Genomic DNA, 24749 nt, shown 5'->3' with positions numbered 1-24749 from the left:
TATGGAGTTAATTAAAAGCGAGCAACTCAAATTGGTTGGGTTGTCATTATTTAGGTAGCCATTTGAGTGCTCATTTGGGTGTTTTTGGTGGGAACACTTGAGAGAAAAAAATATATTAAAATTTTCTTAAATATATTAGATGATTTGTTAAAATTAAAAAAAAAAATTTATTATTCAAAATTCTAATTCAAACACAAAGAGATTTCCAATTTTAAAAAAAAGATCTTATTATATTATATTTTAATTAATATCTATGTATTTTCTTTTTTTTTTTATTTTTATTGTAAAATATTGAATTGAAATAAAACTTTTAAAAAAATAAAAATAGATTTTAAAAATATGAAAATATGTGAACTTCTAATTATAATTTTTTTTTTTTTTTTTTTTTTTTTATTATTATTACTTTGAATTTAAAGGACATCTTCATCATCATCTTGTTGACTAGTAGGATTATTGTTGTTAGTGTTATTTGTGGTGGTGGTAGTAGTATTGCTATATTGTTGTTGTGGAGCTGTTGAATTAATAGTTGGATTAAGAGAATCTTTTGAGATAGATAAATTCTTTGCAATCTTGGCAACCTATAATATTAAAAAAAAAAAATATAAAAAAAATAAAATAAATAATAAGACAATTTGAAAATTTAGAATTATAGAAAATAAAAAAATAATAATAATAACATACTTGATTATCCAAGAAATTGAAAATATGTCTTGAAACGATTTTCTTTACACCATCTACATCATGATTATCAAAAGCAGTAATTAATTCTTGAGCAGTTGTACCCTCTTGACTGTGAATAAAACTTGGATAATCTAAAAATTGTTCATAATATTTCTTTGATGCAACAATATCATCAGTTGCTAATGAAATGGTGATAACACTAAGACATGATTTATGAAGATCATGATTTTGTTCCAATTTAACAAATACTCTATTTTGTAAAATCATTAAGTCAACTGCTTCTGTATATTTCTTATGCTTTAATAACATTGATATAGTTTGTTTAAATGTATCACCTGAAAAATGATCCTTATCATCCAATTCAAATAATTCACATGCATCTGTTAATAATTTAATTGTTTGATTTAAATCTATATCTTCTAATAATCTATAATATAAACAAATAAACAAATAAAAATTAGAATTTGAATTAGGTTTATAAATAATTTTTTTTTTTTTTTTTTTTTTTTTTTTTTTTTTTTTTTTTTTTTTTTTTTGAAGATAAAATAAATACTTTGCAGCTTTTGTCATTGTATCAGCAGCTTGAAAACTATTACCATTTGTTCTATAGAGTTTACATGATTCTAATAATAAATTTGCACATTCTTGAGTCTCTTTTAATTCCTTTGCCATTGCTGATGCATTTTCCATACTTTTAGCTGCTAAATAATAAACATCCATATGAGTTTGACATAATGATAATCTAAGGAAACAATATTTTGCACTATCATATATTTTTGCACTTCTAAATGCATTAGCTTTATTTATAAAAAAAAAAACAATAATAATAATGTTAGAATAACTAAATCCTAAAAATAAATTATAAATGGAAAAGGGTAAAAAAAAACAAACATACCAGCTTTTTCATATGCAAGTGCTGCACTATCCCAATCTGCCTTCCATCTGAATATATTTGTTTTTGATCTAAAATATAATAATAATAATAAATTTTAATAATAAAAAAAATTAATATAATGTAATATGTTTTTTTGGAGGAGTAAAAAAATGATTGGTTTTCTTTACAATTTATCACCCTCTTTCATAAAGGTTTCTCCTTCTAACTTCTTATTACTTTTTAATTTATCTGACATATTTGTGTAAATGTTTTATAGTTGTTGATCTTTTCTTTTTTTTTTTTAATGAAACTATAAGAGAAATTTTTGGTGTGATAGTTTTTTTTTTTTTTTTTTTTATTTTTATTTTTATTTTTATTTTTATTTTAATTTTAATGCAAAGGTGTTTGGGGTGAAAACGAAATTAAAGATTTTTTTTTTTTTTTTTTTTTAAAAAAAGAATTAATAATTTATTTTTTATTAATCTTTTTTTTTTTTTTTTTTTTTTTTTTTTTTTCCTAATAATACATACATGTGTAAATACCAGAATTATTAATTGTGGTTTATTATTAATAACTATGGTTTATTTTTATACACAAACTTATCAACTAATAAAATAAAATAAAATAAAAAATTAAAACTTTTTTTTTTATTTTTTTTTTATTTTTTTATTTTTTTTTTTTTTTCAATTTTTTATTTTTTTTTTATTTTTTTTGTTTTTGGAATCCAGATCCCAGTAATTGTAAATATTCACAGGGTTTTATATATTAGTAAACATATAATGGTATATGCTTTTATAATCCATTCAATTGACAATACAAATTTTCAACAACAACAACCACAACAACAACAGCCACAACAACAACCAATTGTTTATTTATCACAATTTTATACATCAGAAGGGAATAATAAAGATTTTATAAAGAGACAAAATTCAATTATTGAAAAAGTTATTAAAGATTATTCATTCAAATTTCAATGTGAAAATACCAAACCAGATGAAAAACAATTTCCTGATTGGGCATTCTCTTATTCTCAAAGAAACAATGTAAATTTCACTGATATTAGAGGTGAAAATAGTTCAAAAGAAGGTATTTTTAGAATTATACCAAATAAACAAATAAATAATTATTTAAAAAATGATGATAATTTAAATGATCCTTCAATTTATGTAACAACTTCAAAATATTGTATATGGAAAAAAATATTAGGGTAAATTTTAGATTTTTTTGAAAAAAAAAATAAAAAAAATGAAAAATATTCTAATATTTATTTATATGTATAGAGTATGTTTTACAATCGTATGTGAAGATGATGAAAATAGATTATTAGCTTCAAACTTTTTAACATTATTCAGTAATGCAATTGTTGATATTTTTAAAACTACAATAACTAAAACTATAAATCCAATGGATATTTTACCAAGATCAGATGAAATACTATTACTATTAAATAGTTATTTACCAAATGGACAATTATTATTCATTTCAAATCAATTTTCAAAACAAATTAAAACTAATTTTCAACAATTATCTCAATCTTAAAAAAAAAAAAAATAAAAAAAAAAAAATGTACATATTAAAAAAATTTGAATTTATTTTTCAAATAAATTTTATTTTATTTTATTTTTATTTTTATTTTATTGTAATGTTAAGCGATGATAAGTGATGGTAACTGATATATTAAATATAAATGATTTTTTTTTTTTTTTTTTTTTTTATAAATAAAATAATTAATTAAAAAATAAATTAATATTAAAGTTTAAAACTTTAATATCCACCTCTTAAAATATTTTCAGCATTCTTTTGTGATGCAAAGGAATCGAAATAACCCTCAACTTCAGTAAGAATTTCATTATCACCTTCAGTACCATCTTGCCAAATGATTGATTTTCCAAATTGAGTATTTGCCATGAAATAATCATATTGAGATGGTAAAGATGAATCTCTTAAATCTAACGAACCACCTGAAATATCTAATTTCTTTAATAATTCTACAACCTTATCAAGATCTTCTTTTGAAACTTGGAATCTTGTATGATCAGAATTAATTAATGTTCCAGAATTTAAATTCAATACCAATGCTTTTATTTGATTAGTTGAATGATCTTTACGTGTAATTACCAATGATCCCTAAAAATTATGATTATATAAAAATATATATTTATATATTTTTTTTTTTTTTGGAAAATTAAAAATTTTGTTTAGAAAAAAGAAATTAAAAATTGAAATAATAATTAAAACTTACAAAAAAGAAATGTGGAGCAGTTGATTCTTGAGAAAAAATTAATGGTGTAATAAAAAATATTATTAAAACTAAAAATGATATATTTAAAACTTTCATTTTGTAAAAATTATTTTGATTTTTTGATTTTTTTTGTTTAATAGTTAATTGTTTTTTTTTGGTTAATGAAAATGAAGGGAAAAAAAAAGTTCTATTTATATTTTTTTTTTTTTTTTAGTTTTTTTAATATGTTATCAAAAAAAAAAAAAAAAAATTTTTGGTTTGAGAGAGAGATTTAGTGTGTATAAAAAAAAAAATATTAATAAAAATAATTAAAAATAAATTCAAATTATGATATGTATTAAAAAGTAAATATTTATTACGTAGTTTGTGATCAGATAAAGTACCTAACGATTTTATTTTTTCTTTCACAAATAAATTATAATGGAAATTAACCCCCATTTACCACTGTCACATACTACAAATTAAATATAATAATAAAAATAATAATAAACTAACACAAATTTTTACAAAATTGCAATTAGTAAAAAAATAAAAAAAAAATAAAATAAAAAATTATTTTAAAAACTCATACAAAATAATTTGAAAAAATAATAAACACATGCTCAAACACACACACCTCCAATGAGTAGGAAATCTTTAAAATTTTTTATTATTTTCATTTTTATTTATTTTTTTTTTTTAAAAAAAAAAAAAAAAAATGTTGGTAATATCTGTAAAAAACATTTTAAATAATTTGAATAAAATTTCAACTAATCGATATTTATAAATATATATATATATATATATCTACTCCCTGAATTTCAGAAATTATTGGATATTTTAAAATAAAATAAAAAAAAATAAAAAAATATTTAATACATTCCAACCATTACATTTATACTTTACAAATTACTAAATTAATTTATTAATGGTGATTAAAGAAATCGGAATTTACAAATGGAATTAACTATATAAATATATCATATAGACAATTTTTAAAATAAAATATTTATATATACATTTATAGATAATTTTTAAAAACCATAACAAAAAAAAATTATAAATAAAATTGAATAGTATAAATTTATCTGTAAAAAAAAAAGAGATAGATAAAGGTGTTTTTTTCAAATAATTTTTTTTTTCGTTTTAAAGATTTATTTAGATGTTTGATGGGTATAACATAACTCTGACTGGGGCACCCATAGCTTTTGGTGGGAGGTTTCTGGCGAAACGAGCTTGGACAACACCTGAACTACCGTGGGTTTTGCAAATCTTACCCCATGAAATTTTGTGACCAGTTGGGTTTTTGGCTGATTTGGAAACTTTGCTGACTAAACAGACTTTTTTACCTAAATAAAAAGTTGAATCTTCACGTGAGACAACACCTTCAATTTTGATTAAACTGATGTTTGGGTATTGAGTAGCTTGTGATCTAATATAAAAAAAAGTAGGTTTGAATTAATATCCTCTCTCTTTACTTTCTATAATCAATCCTCTCTCCCTCCTCTTTGTAAAATCCTCTCTCTCTTTTCTCTTTTCTATAAGCTCTCTCCTCTATCCTCTTTTGCTTTTGTTTTGTTGTCTTTATAATTTGATTGGGATTGATATTTTATTTCATAACCTATAATTATATCCACTTACCTTCTGTAACCTAAAACGACACCTTTTGAGTAAATCCTAAAAAATAAATAATGTTAGTTTAAGGTTTGATAAAGATTGATAAAGATTGATAAGATTGATAATGGATTGACATGGATAAATGATGAAAATAATAGAGATACATGATATCTCAATGTAATAAATGACATACTTTTCCATTTTATGTAGTGAGCTAAATTATCGAAAACTGACAAAAAAAAAAAAAAAAATTTTTGTCAAACGCATGCGGCTTTTTTTCATAAATTTTTCATTTTTTTGAAATTTTTTCATATTTTGTTACAATCAATCACATAATTTTTTTTTTTTTTATTTTTTTTTTTATTTTTTTTTTTTTATTTTTTTATTTTTTTTTTTAATTTGTTTTTTTTTTTCTATTTTTAAATTAAATAAATTTTAATGTAAATTAATTAGAAATAAAAATAAATAAATAAATAAATAATTTAGTATTTAAAAATAATAAATAAATTGGTCAATAAAAAAAACAATTTACCGTTTTTTTTTTTTTTTTTTTTTTTTTTTAGTTAACATTTCTGTTTAACCAAAGAGGATTTTTTTTTTTTTTTTTTTTTTTAACCAGTATTGTAAATAATGATAATAAAATAAATAAATTTATTTTTGTTGTTTTTTTTTATAAAAATTTAATATTAAAAAAAAAAAAAAAAAAAAAAAATGAGAATTTGGTTTAATTTTCTTTTTTTATTGCATTACCATTTAAGTTAAAAAAAAGAAAGAAAGAAAGAAAGAAAGAAAAAAAAAAAAAAAAAAAAAAAGGAAAAAATATATATATATAAAAACAAAATGGGAATCGATAGTTTATAGATTGATATTTTTTTTAAAAAGATATTGGATTAAAAACGACCAAAAACAGTGATTTTTCCCCCCTTTTTTTTTAAAAAAAAAAAATAATTTTATTGTCAATTTTTTATATTGCTTTTTTTTTTTTTTTTTTTTTTCATTCTTTTTTTTTTTTTTTTTTTTTTGGCACTCAAATATTTAAATAAATAAATAAATTAATTAATCAAAATAAAATAAAAATATAAAAATAAAAAAAATAAAAATATAATAAAAATTAAAATTTTATTATGGATCAATATGAAATATTAGGTGCATTAGGAAAAGGGTCATTTGGTGTTGTTTCAAAGATCAAAAGAAAAGAAGATGGAAGAGTTTTAGTTTGGAAAGAAATTTGTTATGAAAATATGCAAGAAAAAGAGAAACAATTATTAGTGAATGAAGTTAATATCCTTCAAAAATTAAAACATCAAAATATTGTTAGATATTATGACAGAATCATTGATAAACCATCTTCAAGATTATATATTATCATGGAACATTGTTCTGGTGGTGATTTATCACAACTTATTAAAAAATGTAGAAATGAAAGGTATGATAATAAAAATTTTTAATATTTTAATATTTAAATTAAATTAAATTAAATTTATTAATTATTTTTTATTTTTATTTCTTTTTTTTTTTTTTTATTTTTTTTTATTTATTTTAGAACATATATGGATGAAGAAGTAATTTGGAGAACATTACTTCAAATTTTATCAGCACTTCAAGAAATTCATAATAGAAAAGATGGTGTAATTTTACATAGAGATATTAAACCAGGTAATTTATTTTTAGATGAAAATAAAAATATTAAATTGGGTGATTTTGGTTTAGCTAAAATTTTAAATGAATCACTTTATGCTCATACTTTTGTTGGTACTCCATATTATATGAGTCCTGTAAGTATATATATGTATTTTTTTTTTTTTTTTTTTTTTTTTTTTTTTTTTTTTTTTTTTTTTTTTATTATTATTATTTTAAAAATCAATTCTAATTTTATAATTATTATTATTTTTTTTTTTTTATCATTATCATAGGAACAAATTCATGGACTTAAATATAATGAAAGATCAGATGTTTGGTCAGTTGGTTGTTTAATTTATGAAATGGCAACATTATCACCACCATTTGAAGCAACAAATCAAGCTCAATTAACAAGTAAAATTCAAGTTGGTAGATATAACCCAATTCCATCACAATATTCTGAACATCTTTCAAAAGTTATCTCTTTAATGATTAATGTTGATGTAAGTAAATTATTATTAATATTATTTTTTTTTTTTTATTTACTTAATATATCCTTTTTATTAATCATGTCTCAATTTTTTTTTTTTTTTTTTTTAAAAAAAAAAAGCCAAAATCAAGACCAAATGTAAATGAATTATTAGGATATTCTTTTATTTCATTTAAAGTTAAAGAAAGAAAATTAAATATCTATTATCAAGGTTTAAAACAAATGGATGAAGATTTAAAGATTAAAGAAAAGAAATTATCAGATATTGAAAGAGATCTCCAAGTTAAAGAACAACATTTACTCTTGAGAGAACAACAAATTAATCAAAGAGAGAAACTTTTATTAGATAAAGAAAACTTTGAAACTCAAAGTAGAATCAATATCATGAATCAACAATTACAACAACAACAACAAAATCAATTACAACATCAAATTAGTAATCTTTCTCTCAATTGTAATAACAGTGTTAATAGTTGTAGTAGTAGTAGTAATAATAATACTACTAATAGTATAAATACTCAACAACAAATTCATATTCAACATAACACACAACAACAACAGCAACAACAACAAACATTCCAACCATATCAAATTAAAAGAACTTTTACTACCCCACTCCCAAATTTTAAGTAATTTAGGAAATCAAAACTACTCTTTATCTAAACAACAAAAAATAAAAAAAAATAAAAAAAAATAAAAATAAAAATAAAAGATTATTTTAACTTTAAATTTAAATTATTGAATAACAATTAACTTTTTAAGAAATAATTATTGAGTTTGGAAAAAACAATAAATAAAATTTCATTTCATTTCTTTTATTTATTTTTGGTTTTATTTATTTTTTTCAAAGAAAATGAATGAAAATTAAAAATATATTCAAAATAACCATTTAAGGATTTTTTTTTAAAAAAAAAAAAATTTAAACAGTTACTTTCACATTTTCAAATTGTGTTTAAAATATCAGGGCGCCAAATTTTTTTTTTTTATTTTTTTAAAAATTTGAAAACAGTTTGAAAGGTAAAAATCAAAAAAAAAAAAATTTTTATATGCAAAAAAATTAACATCACCTATGAAATTCAACGGCTCCACGCCATATAAAAAAAAAATTTGAAATTTTTATCATTCATAACAAAAAAACTTACACTACACTCGATTGAAAATAATTATTTCCTTTATATTATATATTTCACATTCTCAATTTTAATTTAAGAGTAAGAATTAAAAAAAAAAAAAACAATAAAAAACAATAATAAAATAAAATTAAATAATCAATAATTCAATAATAATAAAAAAAAAAACAAATGAGTGTTATAAAATAAAATATGTATACTAATATTAAAAAATTTTAAAATATTTATAGTGGCCCGTACAAAACAAACCGCTAGAAAATCAACTGGTGCTAAAGTACCAAGAAAACATTTGGGTAACAAATCTTCTCAAAAATCTTTTCCATCAACCCAAGGTTTAAAGAAGACCCATCGTTTCAGACCAGGTACTGTCGCACTTAGAGAAATCCGTAGATACCAAAAGTCATCTGAACTCTTAATCAAGAAGTTACCATTCCAACGTTTAGTTAGAGAAATCGCACAAGAATTCAAAACCGATCTTCGTTTCCAAGCTGCTGCCATCCAAGCTCTTCAAGAAGCCTCAGAAGCTTACTTGGTTGGTCTCTTTGAAGATACCAATTTATGTGCCATCCACGCTAAACGTGTCACTATCATGGTTAAGGATATTCAATTAGCCAGACGTATCAGAGGTGAACGTGCTTAAAATTATTACAAATTTCAATTGAACCAAATAGAGTGTAACCACTCCAAAGGTGTTTTTTAACACCACACAAAAAACCAATTTCTTTTCAAAAACTTTTGATTGGATATCTATCTCTTTTTATTTTTTTGTTTAATTTCATTTCTATTTGATTTCTTTAATTATATTTTTATTTTTAAAATCAAAAATATTAATAATAATTAAATTCTCTAAAGTTATTTTTATAGATTTTATTTTTCAATTTCAAAATAGTAATGTTTATTTTATTTTTAATTATTATAATTTTATATATTATTTTTTTTTTTCAAAACAATCTTGAATTAATAAAAAAGGAAATATTTAAAAAACTATTTTTTTTCCCTATTTTTTTAATTTCCAAATTTTTAATAATAAAATCTAACACCCATATTCAATATAAATAATAATATTTTTTTTTTTAATTATCCACACACACCAATCCTACACTCATTCAAATTATTTGATTTAAATTTCCATCTTTAAGTTTTAAAAAGTAAAATCAAAAAAAAAAAAAAAAAAAAAGAAATTATTTTAAAAAAGATTACTAATTTATTATTTTTATTTAATTTACAGTGGCCCGTACAAAACAAACAGCTAGAAAATCAACAGGTGCTAAAGTTCCAAGAAAACATTTAAGTTCAAAATCATCATTTCCAAGTAAACCTGTTAATGAAGTTTTAAAGAAGACCCATCGTTTCAGACCAGGTACTGTTGCACTTAGAGAAATCCGTAGATATCAAAAATCATCTGATCTTTTAATTAAAAAGTTACCATTTCAACGTTTAGTAAGAGAAATAGCACAAGAATTTAAAACTGATCTTCGTTTCCAAGCTGCTGCAATTGAAGCTCTCCAAGAAGCAACTGAAGCATACTTGGTCGGTCTATTTGAAGATACTAATTTATGTGCAATTCATGCCAAACGTGTTACTATCATGGTTAAAGATATTCAATTAGCAAGACGTATCAGAGGTGAACGTGCTTAAAATTTTAATTTTTAAAAAAATTGAGTGTAAAATAAAAAAAAAAAAAAAAAGTGTTATTAAACACCACAAACATTTTATCCTACTTTTTTTTTTTTATTTTTTTACCAATTATTATTCTTTTTTTTTTTTTTTTTTTTTTTTTTTTTTTTTTTAATTTATTAAAAAACATAAACATTTAACCACCAAAAAAAATATAAATTAAACAATTTTTCATTTTCGGACAATAAACGAGGAAATTTGGCATAATATTTTTTTATTTTTTTATTTTTTTTTATTTTTTTTTTTAGACAACTAAAAATTAAAAAACGAATCTCAAAATGATTTTTTTTATTTTTTTTTATTATTTTTTAGTATTGACACTTTTGACAAATTTTTTACCCACCATTTTAAAATTTATTTTTTTATTTTTTTTTTTTTTAAAAATAGATATACAAAATAGGAATAAAAAAAAAAAAAATCATTAGAAAATGTTGGTGGAAAAAAAAAATATTCAACATTCACCAATCAATTGGAAGTTAGATACTAGGTCAAAATTAGATTTAGAACAATCAAAAGATTGTTTATACTTTTTTGAACAAGAATCAAACGAACAACAACAACAATCTCTTGTTGATATTGTATATTTTTTATATGATAATGTAATTAATGATTTTATAAAAAATAAAAATAAAAATCAAATTAATAATAGGGATATTTTTAAAACAAATATATTTAATAATGATAATAAAAATAGTTTAAAAGAATATATTAAAATTGAAAAATATTTAATATTATGGTGTTCACTAGATAATATAAAAGAAAATGCATATTGTTTTTATAGATTAAATAATAATAATAATAATAATGAAAATAATAATAATAATAATAAAAATAATTTAGAATATTTAATATTAATTGTTGGACCAACACAAATTCAACAAAGTAAATCAAGTGAAGAGATTGCAAAATCATTTTCATCAGCAATTTCTTACCCATCAGTTCAATATCAATTACATCAAGCAAGAAATAAACAAGAAGTTATCGAATCATTTGTTACATTTTTAAATAATATTGAAAATGATAATGAAAATCAATTTGAAAGAAAATTAATTCCGCCAATAAAGAATAATAATAATTATAAAGAACAAAACAATGAATCTTTAAAACCACTTGAAAGTGTTTCAAATGGATTAGATCATGAAAATTATGATAATGATGATGATGATGATGATATTAATGATGATACTAATATTAATAATAAAGAAAATTCAAAACTTAATTTTAAATATTTAATTAATGATATTAAATATAGATATGATTTTGAAATTTATAAATCAGATTGGAAAGATGGATTAAAAGATTGGAAAAGTTTTCAAAAAACATTATCAACAACGGTATTTTTATTTTTTGCAATTTTATTACCATCTATTGCATTTGGTGTTTTAAATTATTCAAATACTGAAGGATTACTTGGAGTTTCAAAAACTATAATAGCTCAAGGAATTGGTGGTATGATATTTGCATTATTATCAGGTCAACCAATGGTGATTTTATTATCAACAGCACCATTGGCAATTTTTATAAAAATAACTTATTCAATATCAATTGAGAATGGATTAGATTTTTATTCATTATATTCAATGATTGGATTGTTTAATGGGTTTTTCTTAATAATTTATTCAATTAGTGGTGCAAGTAGATTAATGAAATATTCATCAAGATTCATTGAAGAGACATTTGCAATCTTTATTACCATTGCATTCTTATATGATGGTATAAAACCAATAGTAGTTCTATTCATTGATAATCTTTATAGTTGTGATAATAATTGTCAACTTACAAATCAAACACCAGTTTTCACATTACTAATTTCATTATGTACACTTTGGATTTGTTTTAAACTTTCAAATTTTAATCAAACAAAATATTTCAATGGTGTATTTAGAAATTTAATTTCAGATTATGCTTTATTTTTAGGAGTTTTAATATCATCTGCTATTCGTTGGACAGTGTTTTTACCACTGGAGGATGAGCATTTTTCACATGGTTTAGATGATTTATTAAATACTGAAATTAAAATGTTACCGGTATGGGCTTATTTTTTAGCTTTGGCATTGGGTTTCTTATTATCATTACTATACTTTGTAGATCAGAATATTTCATGCTCATTAGCTACGACACCATCACATAATTTAAAGAAATGGAGTGGTGTCCATTTGGATCTTTTAATAGTTGCATTTATTAATATAGTATTATCATTCCTTGGTTTACCATGGCTTCATGGAGCATTGCCACATTCATCATTACATGTTAGAGCATTGGCTACAATTGAATCATTCACCGATACTTCAACAGGTGAAACTAAAGAAATTTTCATTTCAGTTCAAGAAACTCGTGCATCTGGTTTCTTTTCTCATCTTTTAATTTTCATTTGTATATTTTTGGTTTCAAATATTTTAATTTATATTCCAATTCCAGTTTTATATGGTGTTTTCTTCTTTTTAGGTGTGAAAGCAACAGTTGGTAATCAATTTTGGTATAGAATATTATTATTAATAACTGATAATACTTTTCTACCAAATTCAAATATGATTAGATATTGTACAAAATTGGAAATTCATAAATTCACTACTTTTCAAATCATTTGTTTACTTATATTTTGCTTTATCTCATTTTATCCAAACCCTTATTTAACAATATTCTTTCCATTATTTCTTACAATTTTAATTCCAATTAAAAATTATTTATTACCAATATATTTTAAAAAAATTATAATAAATATATTAGATAATTAATTAAATTTTTTTTTTTTTTTTTTTTTTTCTAAACAATTTTTTTAAAAAAGTAAAAATCTTGAATTTAAATTTTCAAATAATGGAATCTTTGAATAACAAGATGTGATGGGAAATGAAAAAGTATTTTTATTTTTATTTTTATTTTTATTTTTTTTTTTTAAAAAAACGTTATTTTTTTTTTTTTTTGTGATTTCAGAAGATATGATTTTTCTTCCAAACGTTCCGTAGAACTTTAAGAGAAACGTTTTTTTTTTTTTAAATTTTTGTACATCCTAACAAATTATATGATCATAGTTTATTGACAAATTAGTGACCTGAATTCGTGTGTTGATTTTATATTTTTTTTTTATTTTTTTTTTTATTTTTATTTTTATTTTTTTTTTTTTTAAAAACGTTTCTTTTTTTTTTTTATTTTTCATTTTCACTTTTTTTTAAAAAATGATTTCATTTGTTTCAAAATTTTCTAAAACAAAAATTGTAAGCTCGTTACTAGCTAATAATTATTGTCATAACAAGTCAATTTTATTTCAACCTATATCAAAATGTTAGTATTTAATCAAAATAATAATTTTTACTTAAATATCCATAATTTTAAAAAAATAATAATAATAATATTTTCATTATTGTTTTTTTTTTCTATTTTTTTTTATTTTTTTTTTTTTTTTTGTTTTTTCATTTTTCATTTTTTTTTTTTTTTTTTTTAAATTAAAAATTTAATTCCAATTCGAAATAAATTAAATATTATTGTATTATTATTATTTTGTAAATTAAAAAAAAAAAAACAGAAAAAAAAAATGAGTAGAGAAAATTTAAAGATTTTAACTCTTGCTGCTACTATTGGTTTTTCAGTTGCAGTGACTACCTTTTTATTTAGATATTATTCAAATAATAATCATAATTTATCATCATTTAACGTCCAAGAAAATAATACTCCAACTACAAAATCAACACCAACACCAACACCAGCTCCAGAACCATCAACTAATTCAAATGTTAATAAAGGTCAAAGACAACAACCACAAATATTAGATATTGAAGAATTAATCGCAAAATGTGGCTTTTGCAGGTAAGTTTTTTAAAAATAATAAATTAAATTAAATAAAATAAAATTTATAAATTTATTAACATTTTTTTTTTATTTTATTTTATTTTATTTTTTTTTTATTTTTTAAAATTAAAAAAGACCAGAAATGGTAGATTCAAATAGAGAAACACCAAATAATTCTATTTCGACATATCATAGACATTATTTTATTTGTACTGGTATTCCAAGTGAAGAATGGCCAGCTAAATTATATAGTGCTACACCACTTTTAGAAAGTTTTCAACAAGTAATGAAAAAGTATGAAAATAATCCAAGAAAGAATCAAATTATCAATGCAACAGATATTCAACCATTGAATAAGGATAGCTTAGATGTAATCATTTTCCCAGAAATGGTTAAATTGGTTGGATTAACTCCAAACACTATGGAAAAAGTTTTAACCTATTTCCAAGATAATGATACTATTGATCTTTCAACATTCCCAATGGAAATTCAAGTTGAACAATTGAGTGGAAAATATATCTTTATTTGTACTCATAAACAAAAAGATCAACGTTGTGGTTATTGTGGTCCAATTTTAGTCGATCAATTAAGAGATCAAATTAAAGAAAGATCTTTGGAAAAAGAAATTCAAGTATTTGGTACCTCTCATGTCGGTGGTCATAAATATGCTGGTAACGTTTTGGTTTTCCCACCAGGTAACTGGTATGGTTATGTAACTCCTGATGATGTCTCCTCAATCATTGATTCTACAATCTCTGGTGAAGTCATTCAAAAACTTCATCGTGGTACTATGGGTACTGAAATCCCAAAAAAAGAAAAAAAACATTAAAAAAAATATTATCATTATAATAAATAAATTTTAAAAAAAAAAATAATTAAAATAAAAAAAAAATAATAATAATTTAAAATTTAAAATTAAAAAATGTTAAGGAAAAAAAAAAAAAAAAAATATATTAGATTTATTTAATAAAAATAATTTATTCTTAATATTTATTTATTTAAAAATTATTTTTATAAAAATGATATTTAAATAAATAAATAAATAAATATTGTGCAATTCAAGATAAAAATGATGAAAAAAAAAAAAAAAAAAAAAATAAAAAATTTGGTGAAACCCAAACCTTTTCAAAAATAGATGATCAATTTTTTTTTTTATATTTTTATTTTTTCGGATAATATTTTTATATTTTTATTTTTATTTTTTTAATTTTTATTTTTTTTATATTTTTTTTTTTCGTTGTTAGTCTTTTTTTTTTTTTTTTTTTTTTTTTTTTTTTTTTCTTCATATCTCAATCATTTTTATAACTAAACATAAAATGGCTAAAAAAATAACAATTGTAAAACCTCCAGATCACAAGATTTTTGCATCAAATAGCAATAAAATGCCTTCAATGTCAAGTAAGTTCAGAGATATTACTTTAGAAATTAAATTTAATTTAAAAATATAACTCAACAAACTAACCAACCAAAAAAATTTAGTCAAACTTTGTGTTAAATTTACTGCTTAAGTTTATTTTTAATTATCTAATTTTTTTTTTTTTTTTTCATATCCAAAAAAAAAAAAAAAAAAAAAATAATAATTTAAAAAATAAATATCCAATATTCCCACCCAGATTGTCAATCAATTACTTTTTGATTATTTATTTTTTTTTTTTTTACATTTACAAATTTTTTTTTTTTATTTTTGGATTGTTTTTTTTTTTATTTTTTGATTGTTTTTTTTTACTTTTTTTTCTTTTTTTTTTTTTCTTTTTTTTTTTTTCTTTTTTTTTTTTATTGTCAAAATAATAAAAAATAATAATAAAAAAAATGAATAATCCAACAACAAAAGTTTTTAAAAATAAATTTCTTTTAAATAAAATATTAGGATTTATAAAAGATGAAAATGAATCAAAACATAATAAATATAGTTATCAAGAAATTATTAGTGTTGAATGGATGATTAAAAATAAATATGCATCACTTTTAAAATCAAAAGTTAAAAGAAGTGAACATCTTTTCTTTTTTAAAGAAATTGGAAATCCATCAGCTTTAGAATTAATATTCAAACATAATGAATTAAATGAAGATTTAGAATTTTTAATAGAATTATTTGAAAATTATAAAGATTACTTTTTACCATCATCAAATGAATGTATTCAATTATTAATTAAATGTGATTGTTTAACTGGTTTCAAATTATTTTTTGATAATGATGATGATAATAATTATTTAAAAGATTATAAAGAATCATTATTATTAAATGATTATGATAATTTATATAAATTATTTAAATTATCAATTATTAATAATTCATTTAAAATTTCAAATTTTATTAATGATAAATTTAAATTAATTTCAAAAAGTAATTTTAATATTGATAATTTTTGGAAAGAAATATTAATTGAATTTAAAGAATATATTAGTGACACTAATGATGAAAATAGAATTTTTTTAATTAATTCGAGTATTGATTTTATTTTAAATCAATTAAAAATTGACCAACCAGTTAAAGAGATACCAGAATTATTAAATTGGTTATACCCAATTGAAATTGAAAATATAAATTTATTGCAATTGTTACAATCAAATTATACAATTTTAAAAATTAAAAATGTTTTCAATTTATTAGAGATTGAAAGAAAATCAAATTGTAATATTGTAAATAATGAAAACTTTTCATTATTAACATTAAATGAATTGGATGAAATGAAATTCAATGAAAATGATTTAACAACTAAAATTTACTTATTTAATTCATATGAATATAATGGAAATATTAAAAAATTATTTTTAAATTTAATACCATTCACAGAGGAATTGACTGAAATCTCTTTCTTTTCATCATTATCATTAAGAAATAATTTTTATAAAGATAATATTTCATTTTATTTTAAAAAATATCAATGTAAATTCTCACAATTTTCAATTGACCAATCAATAGTTTTAGATTTTCAAGATATATTAATTTGGCATGATTCTTTACTTTTCCCATTTAAATATTTTAAATATGATAAAATCTTACAATTTCAATATATTTCTATAGTTTTAAAAGAAATTTTAAAAAATCCATCAAATCCTAAAAATTTTACAATTCAACAACTTTTAAATGAATTAATAATTTTCGATGAATTAGAATTAATTGAGTTTATGTTTAATAAATATCAAGAATTACAAGAAAAAGAATTTAAATCTATTGATATCCAATTTTTTAGTTTATGTAAATCAAAATCAGTTAAAGTTTTTGATTATCTTTATAATAGATTATCACCACTACCAATGATACCAATTTATTATTTAATAACTTATTCTTGTAAATTTAATTTAATAATTTTAAATCATTATAAAGAATTTTATGAAAAACAATATAAACAAACAATAGAATCAATTGAAGAATGGCCAAATATGATTTTAACAATTACTGCATATACTTTTATTTATAAAAATATTGATGATTTTTTAAAACATTATCGTGAAGTCGACATTTGGTTACCATTAAAAATTGCAGATATTAATCAACCTGCTCTTCTTTATAATTCATTTGAAACTTATAAATTCTTTGTTGAATCAACTCCATCCAATAAATTATATCGTTGTTATTTTGATTCAAATTCTATTGGACCTGATTATTATCAAATTATACATTGGTTAATGAATTCAAAGAAATCTGATATCGAATCTGGTAGATGTAGTTTTGGTATTGATCCAAGTTTTTCAAATGAACCTCCATTGTTATATCATTATTTTCAAGGTGGTTTTGAATCTAGACTTTCAACATTACCAATGTTTTTTTTATTCAATTTTTCAATATCAAAATTAATACCTTTATTAATGGAACTTGGTAAAAGAGGTGATTTTATATCTTTTCAATTAATTATTAAAAGAATTATTTCTTTTACTCCTGAAAATAAAAAAAAGGGGGGAAACGAAGTTTTGGCTATAAAAAATACTTTAGGAAAAATTTTCTTTAAATATGCTTGTCAAAATGATAGATTTCAATTATTATCATCTTATAAAAAACTATTTTCAACTAAACAATACCAAGAAATTATCATTACTGAATCTCAAAGAAATGGTAGTATTGAATTGGCTAAATTTTTAAAAGATTCATTCAATTATTCATATGATTATGAAAAAATTGAAAATGTATTTTTATTAAATTATTTAAAAAAATCAAATCAGATTTAAAAAAAAAAAAAAAAAAAAAAAAAAAAAAAAAAATTTTATTTAATAGAATTCCAAATTGTATTTTTATTGGTTTTTTTTTTTAGATTATTTAGTAACATCTTAATTTGGAATTTCAAAAAAAAAAAAAAAATAAAAAATAAAAAATAAAAAAAAAAGAAAGATTAACATTAAACATTTATAAAAAATAAATAAACAAAAGAAAAACATTTGTTTTTTTTTTATTTATAATTTTTAGATTTACCTAACTTTTAATTATTAATAATAATGCAATGAGTTTTTTTTATTTTAACTTAATTTTTATTTTATTTTTTTGAATTATAGAGCGAATGTTGTTTTTTTTTTTATTTTAATCGTTTTTTAAGTTTTTAATTTTAAAGAATTTTCATTTTTCTTAATATTTTTTATTTTTGGCGCCATTTTTTTTTCTTTTTCATTCACAAATTTTTTTTTTTTTTAATGAAAAAATAACAAAAATTTTTTTTTTTTTTTTTATTATTTATTTTATATTCTGTCAAATAATTTTTTTTTTATAATTATTTCTATCTTTTTTTTATTTGTTTTTTTTTTTTTTTTATTAATTTAATTTTGTGTTTGTTATTTGTTTTTTAAAAAAAAAAAAAAAAAAAAAAAAAAAAAAAAAAAAAAAAAAAAAAAAAAAAAAAAAAATGTCTGATTCAGAAAATGATTATAGTGATGAAAGTAGTGGATCAGAATATGAATCACCAGTAAAAAAAGGTAAATCAGCACCAAAGAAACCAGCAGCAGCAGGTAGTAAGAAAAAAGCATCAGCAACAAGAAAGCCAGCAGCAAAGAAAGCAACAACTACAACCACAAGTACCACGAAAAAATCAACAACATCAAAGAAAAGTGAATCAGATAATGATGATTTTAGTGGAGATGATAAATCAAGTTCATCAGATAATGAAAATGTATTTAAAAATATTGCATCTAGTGCTAAAAAAGGTAAATCAATTGAAGAAATTTATCAAAAGAAAGAATTACTCGATCAAATTCTCTTACGTCCAGATACTTATATTGGTTCCACTGAAAGACAAGAAGAAGAACTTTGGGTATGGGAAGACAAAAGAATGGTACATAGAAAGGTATCATTCGTACCAGGTATTTATAAGATTTTCGATGAAATTTTAGTAAATGCTGCCGATAATAAACAAAGAGAAGGTAATATGAAATTCATCAAGGTCGTAATTGATAGAGAAAAGGGATTTATCTCGGTTACAAACGATGGTGCTGGTATCCCAATTCAAGTTCATAGTGAACATAAAATCTACATTCCAGAATTAATCTTTGGTAATCTCTTAACAAGTAGCCATTATGATGACTCTGAAAAGAGATTAACTGGTGGTCGTAATGGTTTCGGTGCAAAGTTGGCCAATATTTTCAGTACTAAATTCATTGTAGAGTGTGCCGATTCAAAGTCAAAGAAATTGTATAAACAAACCTTCACTAATAACATGCGTTCCAAAGAGGATCCAAAGATCACCTCATATCAAAATAAAACCGATTATACAAAGATTACCTTTTATCCAGAACTCGATCGTTTTGGTATGGTTGAATTTGATGATGATTTGGTTGCATTACTCTCCAAACGTGTTTATGATATTGCCGGTTGTAATCCAACACTTAAAGTTTCCCTCAACGACGAAGAGTTGGGTATTAGATCCTTTGAAAAATATATTAATCTCTATTTTCCAGATGAAGAGAATGCACCAAAAGTTTACTATGAAAAAGTTAGTGATAGATGGGAACTTGCTGTCACTCTCTCAAAGGAGAGTCAATTCAATCAAGTTAGTTTTGTAAATTCAATTTGTACAGTCAAAGGTGGTACACATGTAACTCATGCTCTTAGTAATATCGTTACCGCCATTCAAGAACAAGTAAATAAAAAGAATAAAGGTTCCGCAGATATTAAACCAGCTTTCATTAAAAATCATTTATCAGTCTTTGTCAATTGTTTAATTGAAAACCCACATTTCGATAGTCAAACCAAAGAAACTCTCACATCAAAGATCTCTTCATTTGGTTCTCGTTGTGAACCATCTGAAAAATTCATTAAAAGAGTATTAGATTCAAAATCAGGTATTGTCGCTTCAATTCTCGAGTTTGCACAATTTAAAGATCAAAGTGCTCTCAAAAGATCGACATCAAGTGGTGGTAAAAAAGGTAAAGTTTCAATTCCAAAATTAGATGATGCCAATTTAGCTGGTGGAACAAAATCTGAAGATTGTACACTCATTTTAACAGAAGGTGACAGTGCTAAATCTTTAGCTACTGCTGGTATTTCTGTAGTTGGTAAAGATCATTATGGTGCTTTCCCACTCAAAGGTAAATTATTAAATGTTAGAGATCAAAGTACAAAAGTTATCAATAATGATGAAATCAATAATATTGTTACAATTCTTGGTTTAAAATATGGTAAAGTTTATGAAACTCTTTCAGATTTAAGATATGGTCATTTAATGATTATGACTGATCAAGTAAGTATTTTTTTTTTTAAAAAAAAAAAAAAAAAAAAAAAAAAAAATTTATTTAACATTTTATTATTATTTATTTTTTATTTTTTAAAAAAAATAATAGGATCATGATGGTTCACATATTAAAGGTTTAATTATTAATATGGTTCATCATTTTTGGCCAACATTATTAAGAATGCCAGGATTTTTAGTTGAATTTATTACACCAATTGTTAAAGTTTTTAAGAATAATCAAAAACCAATTTCATTTTATACAATGCCAGAATTTTTGAAATGGAGAGAAACCAATGATAAAGGTTGGGATGTCAAATATTACAAGGGTTTGGGTACAAGTACACCAGGTGAAGGTAAAGAGTATTTCTCTGATTTAGAGAGACATAAAATCGATTTCGAATGGGATGAAGGTGCCAATGATAATATTGAATTAGCATTTTCAAAGTCTAGAGCTGATGATAGAAAGAAATGGATGGCAGAACATATTGAAGGCACTTTTTTAGAACAATTTGGTGTAAAGAAATTAACATACTCTGATTTCATCAATAAAGAGTTGGTATTGTTCTCTATTGCCGATTGTGAAAGATCCATTCCAAACATTGTAGATGGTTTAAAAACTTCACATAGAAAAACACTCTATTCTTGTTTCAAGAGAAATCTAAAGAAAGAAATCAAAGTAGCTCAATTGATTGGTTACGTCTCTGAACATTCTGCATATCATCATGGTGAAGCAAGTTTATATTCTACCATCGTTGGTATGGCTCAAGAGTTTGTCGGTTCAAATAATATCAATCTTTTAAATCCAGCAGGTTCCTATGGTACTAGAATTGCAGGTGGTAAAGATTGTTCAAGTGCAAGATATATTCATACCAGATTGAACGATATTGCCAGAGCAGTTTATCATGCCGATGATGATCCAATTCTATCTTGTGTAGTAGATGATGGTAAAAAAGTTCAACCAAAATTCTATATTCCAGTTATTCCAATGATTTTAGTAAATGGTTGTGTTGGTATTGGTACAGGTTGGTCAAGTACAATTCCAAATTATAATCCAAGAGATTTAATTCAAAATATGAGATTAGCAATCGATGGTAAACCATTGAAACCAATCAAACCATGGTATAGAGGTTTCCTTGGTTCCATCGAAGCAAATCAAGGTTCCAAAGTACAAGGTGGTCAATATCTTTCCAAAGGTATTTGGAAAAAATTATCCGATAATAGATTTGAAATCACAGAGTTACCAATTGGTTTTTGGACTCAAGATTATAGAGAACTCTTGGATGAATTAGAAACTCCAGGTACTAGAAAGAAAAAGAAAGAAGAGAAAGAAAAGAAGGCTGCTAGTAGAAAAGGTACTAAAGCAAAACCAACCACTACAAAGAGATCAAAGAGAGTCGATGATGATGATGATAATGAAAAAGTCACTGAAGCAACCGTTAAATCATATACCAACTACTCCTCTGAATCAACTATTCATTTCATTATTGACACCATTCAACCAGTCGATGAAATTAACATTGAAAAAGTTTTTAAACTCGTTTCCACAATTAATGAAACCAATATGGTAGTATTCGATGAAGAAGGTCGTATTCAAAGATTTGCAACCACCACTGCCTTACAAGAACATTTCTTCCCATTAAGAATCAAACACTATCAAATGAGAAAAGATTTCCTCTCTGAGCGTCTCTCTGAAGAATATTCTCGTCTTTCAAATAAAGCTCGTTTCATTTTAGCCGTTGTAAATAAGGAATTGGTAATTTCAAATGTTAAAAAAGTTGATCTCATTAACAAATTAAAGGAAATGAAGTTTGATAGAATTATAAACAAAAACTCTAATAAATCCGCTAGAGATAAAATAAAGAAAAAGAAGAATGCTTTCGATGAAGAAGATGCTGCAATTTCATCCGATGAAGAGAAAGATGGTGCTCAAGAGGAACAAGATGATGATACCAAAGGTTATGACTATTTATTATCTTTACCATTATGGAGTCTTACTTTGGAAAGAGTTAAAAAATTAATCGAAGAAAGAGATTCCAAAAAGAAGGAATGGGATATCTTACTCAGTACTCCAATTCAAGAGATTTACAAAAGAGATTTGGATGCATTGGAAAAAGCATTGGATGATCAAGATGCTTATGATGAATCACTCAAAAATCAAACTGAATCCCTCAAAAAGAGAACTAAAACCAAAGCACTTCCAAGAGCAAAGAAAATCTCTGCTAAAGTTGTCAAAGATACAAAAGAAGCTCCATTAACTAAATTGGTTAAACCAACCGTTAAAATTCCAACAACCACCGATTCAAATGTTTCTGGTTCAAAAAGAAAGAAGTCTGATGATACAACTTCAACTTCAACCTCTACTACAACCTCTTCAAATACAAAACCAATTGAATCTTTTTTCGCTAAAGAAGATAAGAAACCAACACCAGCCGTTAAGAAATCAACTTTGGTTAGTTTAGATTCAGATTCTGATTTCGATGATGATGTAGTTGTATCATCAAAACCAAAGGCTCCACCAAAGAAAACTTCAAAAGTTATAGAGTTATCAGATGAATCTGATCAAGAATCTGATCAAGAATCTGATCAAGGATCTGATCCAGAATCTCCACCAAAGAGATCAAAGGCTCCTCCAAAGAAACCTACCACCATCGCCACTAAAAAAGCTACAACTTCAAAATCAAAAGTAATCGATGATAAAAGCAGTGATGATGAAGTTATTAAGGCTCCAACCAATCGTCCAACTCGTTCAAGAGTACCACCACCTAAATCTTTATCATTTTTAGATTCTGACAGTGATGATGATGATCTTTATGATAATGAAGAGTCTAGTTCTGATAGTGATTAAAATATATTAAAATATTATAAAATAGTGAAAATTATTTTTTCTTTTTTTTTTTATTGTTAAAAAAAAAAAAAAAAAAAAAAAAAAAAAAATAGTAAAAATCTATTTAAAATTTTAAATTACTCTTTTGTTCTTTATATTCCTACAAAAAAAAAAAAAAAAAAAAAAAAAAAACCTACAATCCATTTTAAAATTATTTCAAAACCAACCAATTTTTTATTTGTACAAAACCAATTAAGTTTGAAAATTACAAAAAAAAAAAAATAATAAAATAAATAAATAAATATATAAAAAAAAAAATTAATATAATAACAAGTTTTTTAATTTAACAATCATGTGGTGTATATTACATTTTGTTTTTTTTACAAATGTGTAAGAAAAAAAAAAAAAAAAATTATAATAAAATAATAAAAGATAGGATTTAAATCACACAGAAATATTTTAGAAATTTGCAATTTTAATGAAATTTAGTTCATGTCAAAATTGTCTGTGTCGATAAAATAATTTAACCATAAAAAAAAAAAAAAAAAAAAAAATATATGGATAATTGTTTAAATAAGTTTTTATAAATTGGCAAACAAAAAATATCATCATAATTACACATTGGGTACTTTTTTTTTTTAAAAAAATTAAAAATTTAGTAGCAAGTGGGTTAGTGTGGGTTTTAAATTGTGGTTTAACCTTTTAATGTTAGAAATAGGAGATGAAATAAAAAATTTTAACCCCGTATCATTATAGTATGATTTGTAAATTATTATAATAAATACTAATTATTATATAAATAATATCATAAAAAAAAAAAAAAAAAAAAAAAAAAAACCAATCCATTTTTACAATTAGGAAAATAATCAACACTAATATAAAAAATAAAATAAATTAAAATTTTATAACAAAAAGAATAGATTTTTTTTTTTATTTGTTTTTTTTTACTGTGTTAATAGGGGGTTGGGGGGTTAATAATTTGTAATTTAAAATAATATTATCATATGATTTGTTTTGAACAACATATATATTTATACATATACACCATAAAAATACTATATACATAATCATTGGGAAATCTCATTTTACTTATCACATTGTTTTATTGTTATTTTTTACATAGTAAAATTTATTTTTGGATATTTTCAATTTGATTTCAATTAAAAAAAACAAAAT

At 21.9% G+C, this 24749-nt stretch overlaps 12 protein-coding genes across 12 annotated transcripts; 9 read left to right on the top strand and 3 right to left on the bottom strand.

Moving 5' to 3' along the window:
* Nucleotides 1-410: 410 nt before the first annotated feature.
* On the bottom strand, nt 411-1811 carry snpC (soluble NSF attachment protein gamma isoform; the record flags this gene model as incomplete). Its single annotated transcript, XM_641705.2, has 5 exons — nt 411-578; nt 682-1108; nt 1235-1478; nt 1577-1644; nt 1744-1811. 5 exons carry the CDS (start codon nt 1809-1811, stop codon nt 411-413), a joined length of 975 nt encoding a protein of 324 aa, XP_646797.2.
* Nucleotides 1812-2334: 523 nt separating this feature from the next.
* DDB_G0270428 (hypothetical protein) lies at nt 2335-3097 on the top strand (the record flags this gene model as incomplete). The annotated part of the gene is made up of 2 exons (XM_641704.1): nt 2335-2765; nt 2839-3097. The coding sequence occupies 2 exons, from the start codon at nt 2335-2337 to the stop codon at nt 3095-3097; spliced, it is 690 nt and encodes a 229-aa protein (XP_646796.1).
* A 225-nt stretch (nt 3098-3322) lies between these two features.
* On the bottom strand, nt 3323-3896 carry DDB_G0270426 (hypothetical protein; the record flags this gene model as incomplete). Its single annotated transcript, XM_641703.1, has 2 exons — nt 3323-3685; nt 3801-3896. 2 exons carry the CDS (start codon nt 3894-3896, stop codon nt 3323-3325), a joined length of 459 nt encoding a protein of 152 aa, XP_646795.1.
* A 1041-nt stretch (nt 3897-4937) lies between these two features.
* Nucleotides 4938-5597, bottom strand: rpl35a (S60 ribosomal protein L35a; the record flags this gene model as incomplete). The annotated part of the gene is made up of 3 exons (XM_641702.1): nt 4938-5211; nt 5421-5456; nt 5590-5597. 3 exons carry the CDS (start codon nt 5595-5597, stop codon nt 4938-4940), a joined length of 318 nt encoding a protein of 105 aa, XP_646794.1.
* Nucleotides 5598-6520: 923 nt separating this feature from the next.
* On the top strand, nt 6521-8139 carry nek2 (protein serine/threonine kinase; the record flags this gene model as incomplete). Its single annotated transcript, XM_641701.1, has 4 exons — nt 6521-6822; nt 6940-7171; nt 7310-7519; nt 7627-8139. The coding sequence occupies 4 exons, from the start codon at nt 6521-6523 to the stop codon at nt 8137-8139; spliced, it is 1257 nt and encodes a 418-aa protein (XP_646793.1).
* A 577-nt stretch (nt 8140-8716) lies between these two features.
* On the top strand, nt 8717-9276 carry H3b (histone H3; the record flags this gene model as incomplete). The annotated part of the gene is made up of 2 exons (XM_641700.1): nt 8717; nt 8867-9276. Coding segments are annotated over 2 exons (411 nt in total).
* A 507-nt stretch (nt 9277-9783) lies between these two features.
* H3c (histone H3) lies at nt 9784-10274 on the top strand (the record flags this gene model as incomplete). Its single annotated transcript, XM_641699.1, has 2 exons — nt 9784; nt 9865-10274. Coding segments are annotated over 2 exons (411 nt in total).
* Nucleotides 10275-10741: 467 nt separating this feature from the next.
* On the top strand, nt 10742-13048 carry DDB_G0270422 (hypothetical protein; the record flags this gene model as incomplete). Its single annotated transcript, XM_641698.1, has 1 exon — nt 10742-13048. One exon carries the CDS (start codon nt 10742-10744, stop codon nt 13046-13048), a length of 2307 nt encoding a protein of 768 aa, XP_646790.1.
* Nucleotides 13049-13842: 794 nt separating this feature from the next.
* On the top strand, nt 13843-14925 carry DDB_G0270420 (sucraseferredoxin-like family protein; the record flags this gene model as incomplete). Its single annotated transcript, XM_641697.1, has 2 exons — nt 13843-14114; nt 14232-14925. The coding sequence occupies 2 exons, from the start codon at nt 13843-13845 to the stop codon at nt 14923-14925; spliced, it is 966 nt and encodes a 321-aa protein (XP_646789.1).
* Nucleotides 14926-15412: 487 nt separating this feature from the next.
* DDB_G0270812 (hypothetical protein) lies at nt 15413-15544 on the top strand (the record flags this gene model as incomplete). The annotated part of the gene is made up of 1 exon (XM_641696.1): nt 15413-15544. One exon carries the CDS (start codon nt 15413-15415, stop codon nt 15542-15544), a length of 132 nt encoding a protein of 43 aa, XP_646788.1.
* Nucleotides 15545-15905: 361 nt separating this feature from the next.
* On the top strand, nt 15906-18632 carry DDB_G0270810 (hypothetical protein; the record flags this gene model as incomplete). Its single annotated transcript, XM_641695.1, has 2 exons — nt 15906-18221; nt 18585-18632. 2 exons carry the CDS (start codon nt 15906-15908, stop codon nt 18630-18632), a joined length of 2364 nt encoding a protein of 787 aa, XP_646787.1.
* A 296-nt stretch (nt 18633-18928) lies between these two features.
* top2 (DNA topoisomerase II) lies at nt 18929-23594 on the top strand (the record flags this gene model as incomplete). The annotated part of the gene is made up of 2 exons (XM_641694.1): nt 18929-20758; nt 20859-23594. 2 exons carry the CDS (start codon nt 18929-18931, stop codon nt 23592-23594), a joined length of 4566 nt encoding a protein of 1521 aa, XP_646786.1.
* Between the last annotated feature and the right edge of the window lie 1155 nt (nt 23595-24749).

The sequence above is a fragment of the Dictyostelium discoideum genome, assembly GCF_000004695.1.
Source record: "Dictyostelium discoideum AX4 chromosome 1 chromosome, whole genome shotgun sequence".
Lineage (NCBI taxonomy): Eukaryota > Evosea > Eumycetozoa > Dictyosteliales > Dictyosteliaceae > Dictyostelium > Dictyostelium discoideum.
This window is presented reverse-complemented; position numbering and strand designations above follow the sequence as displayed.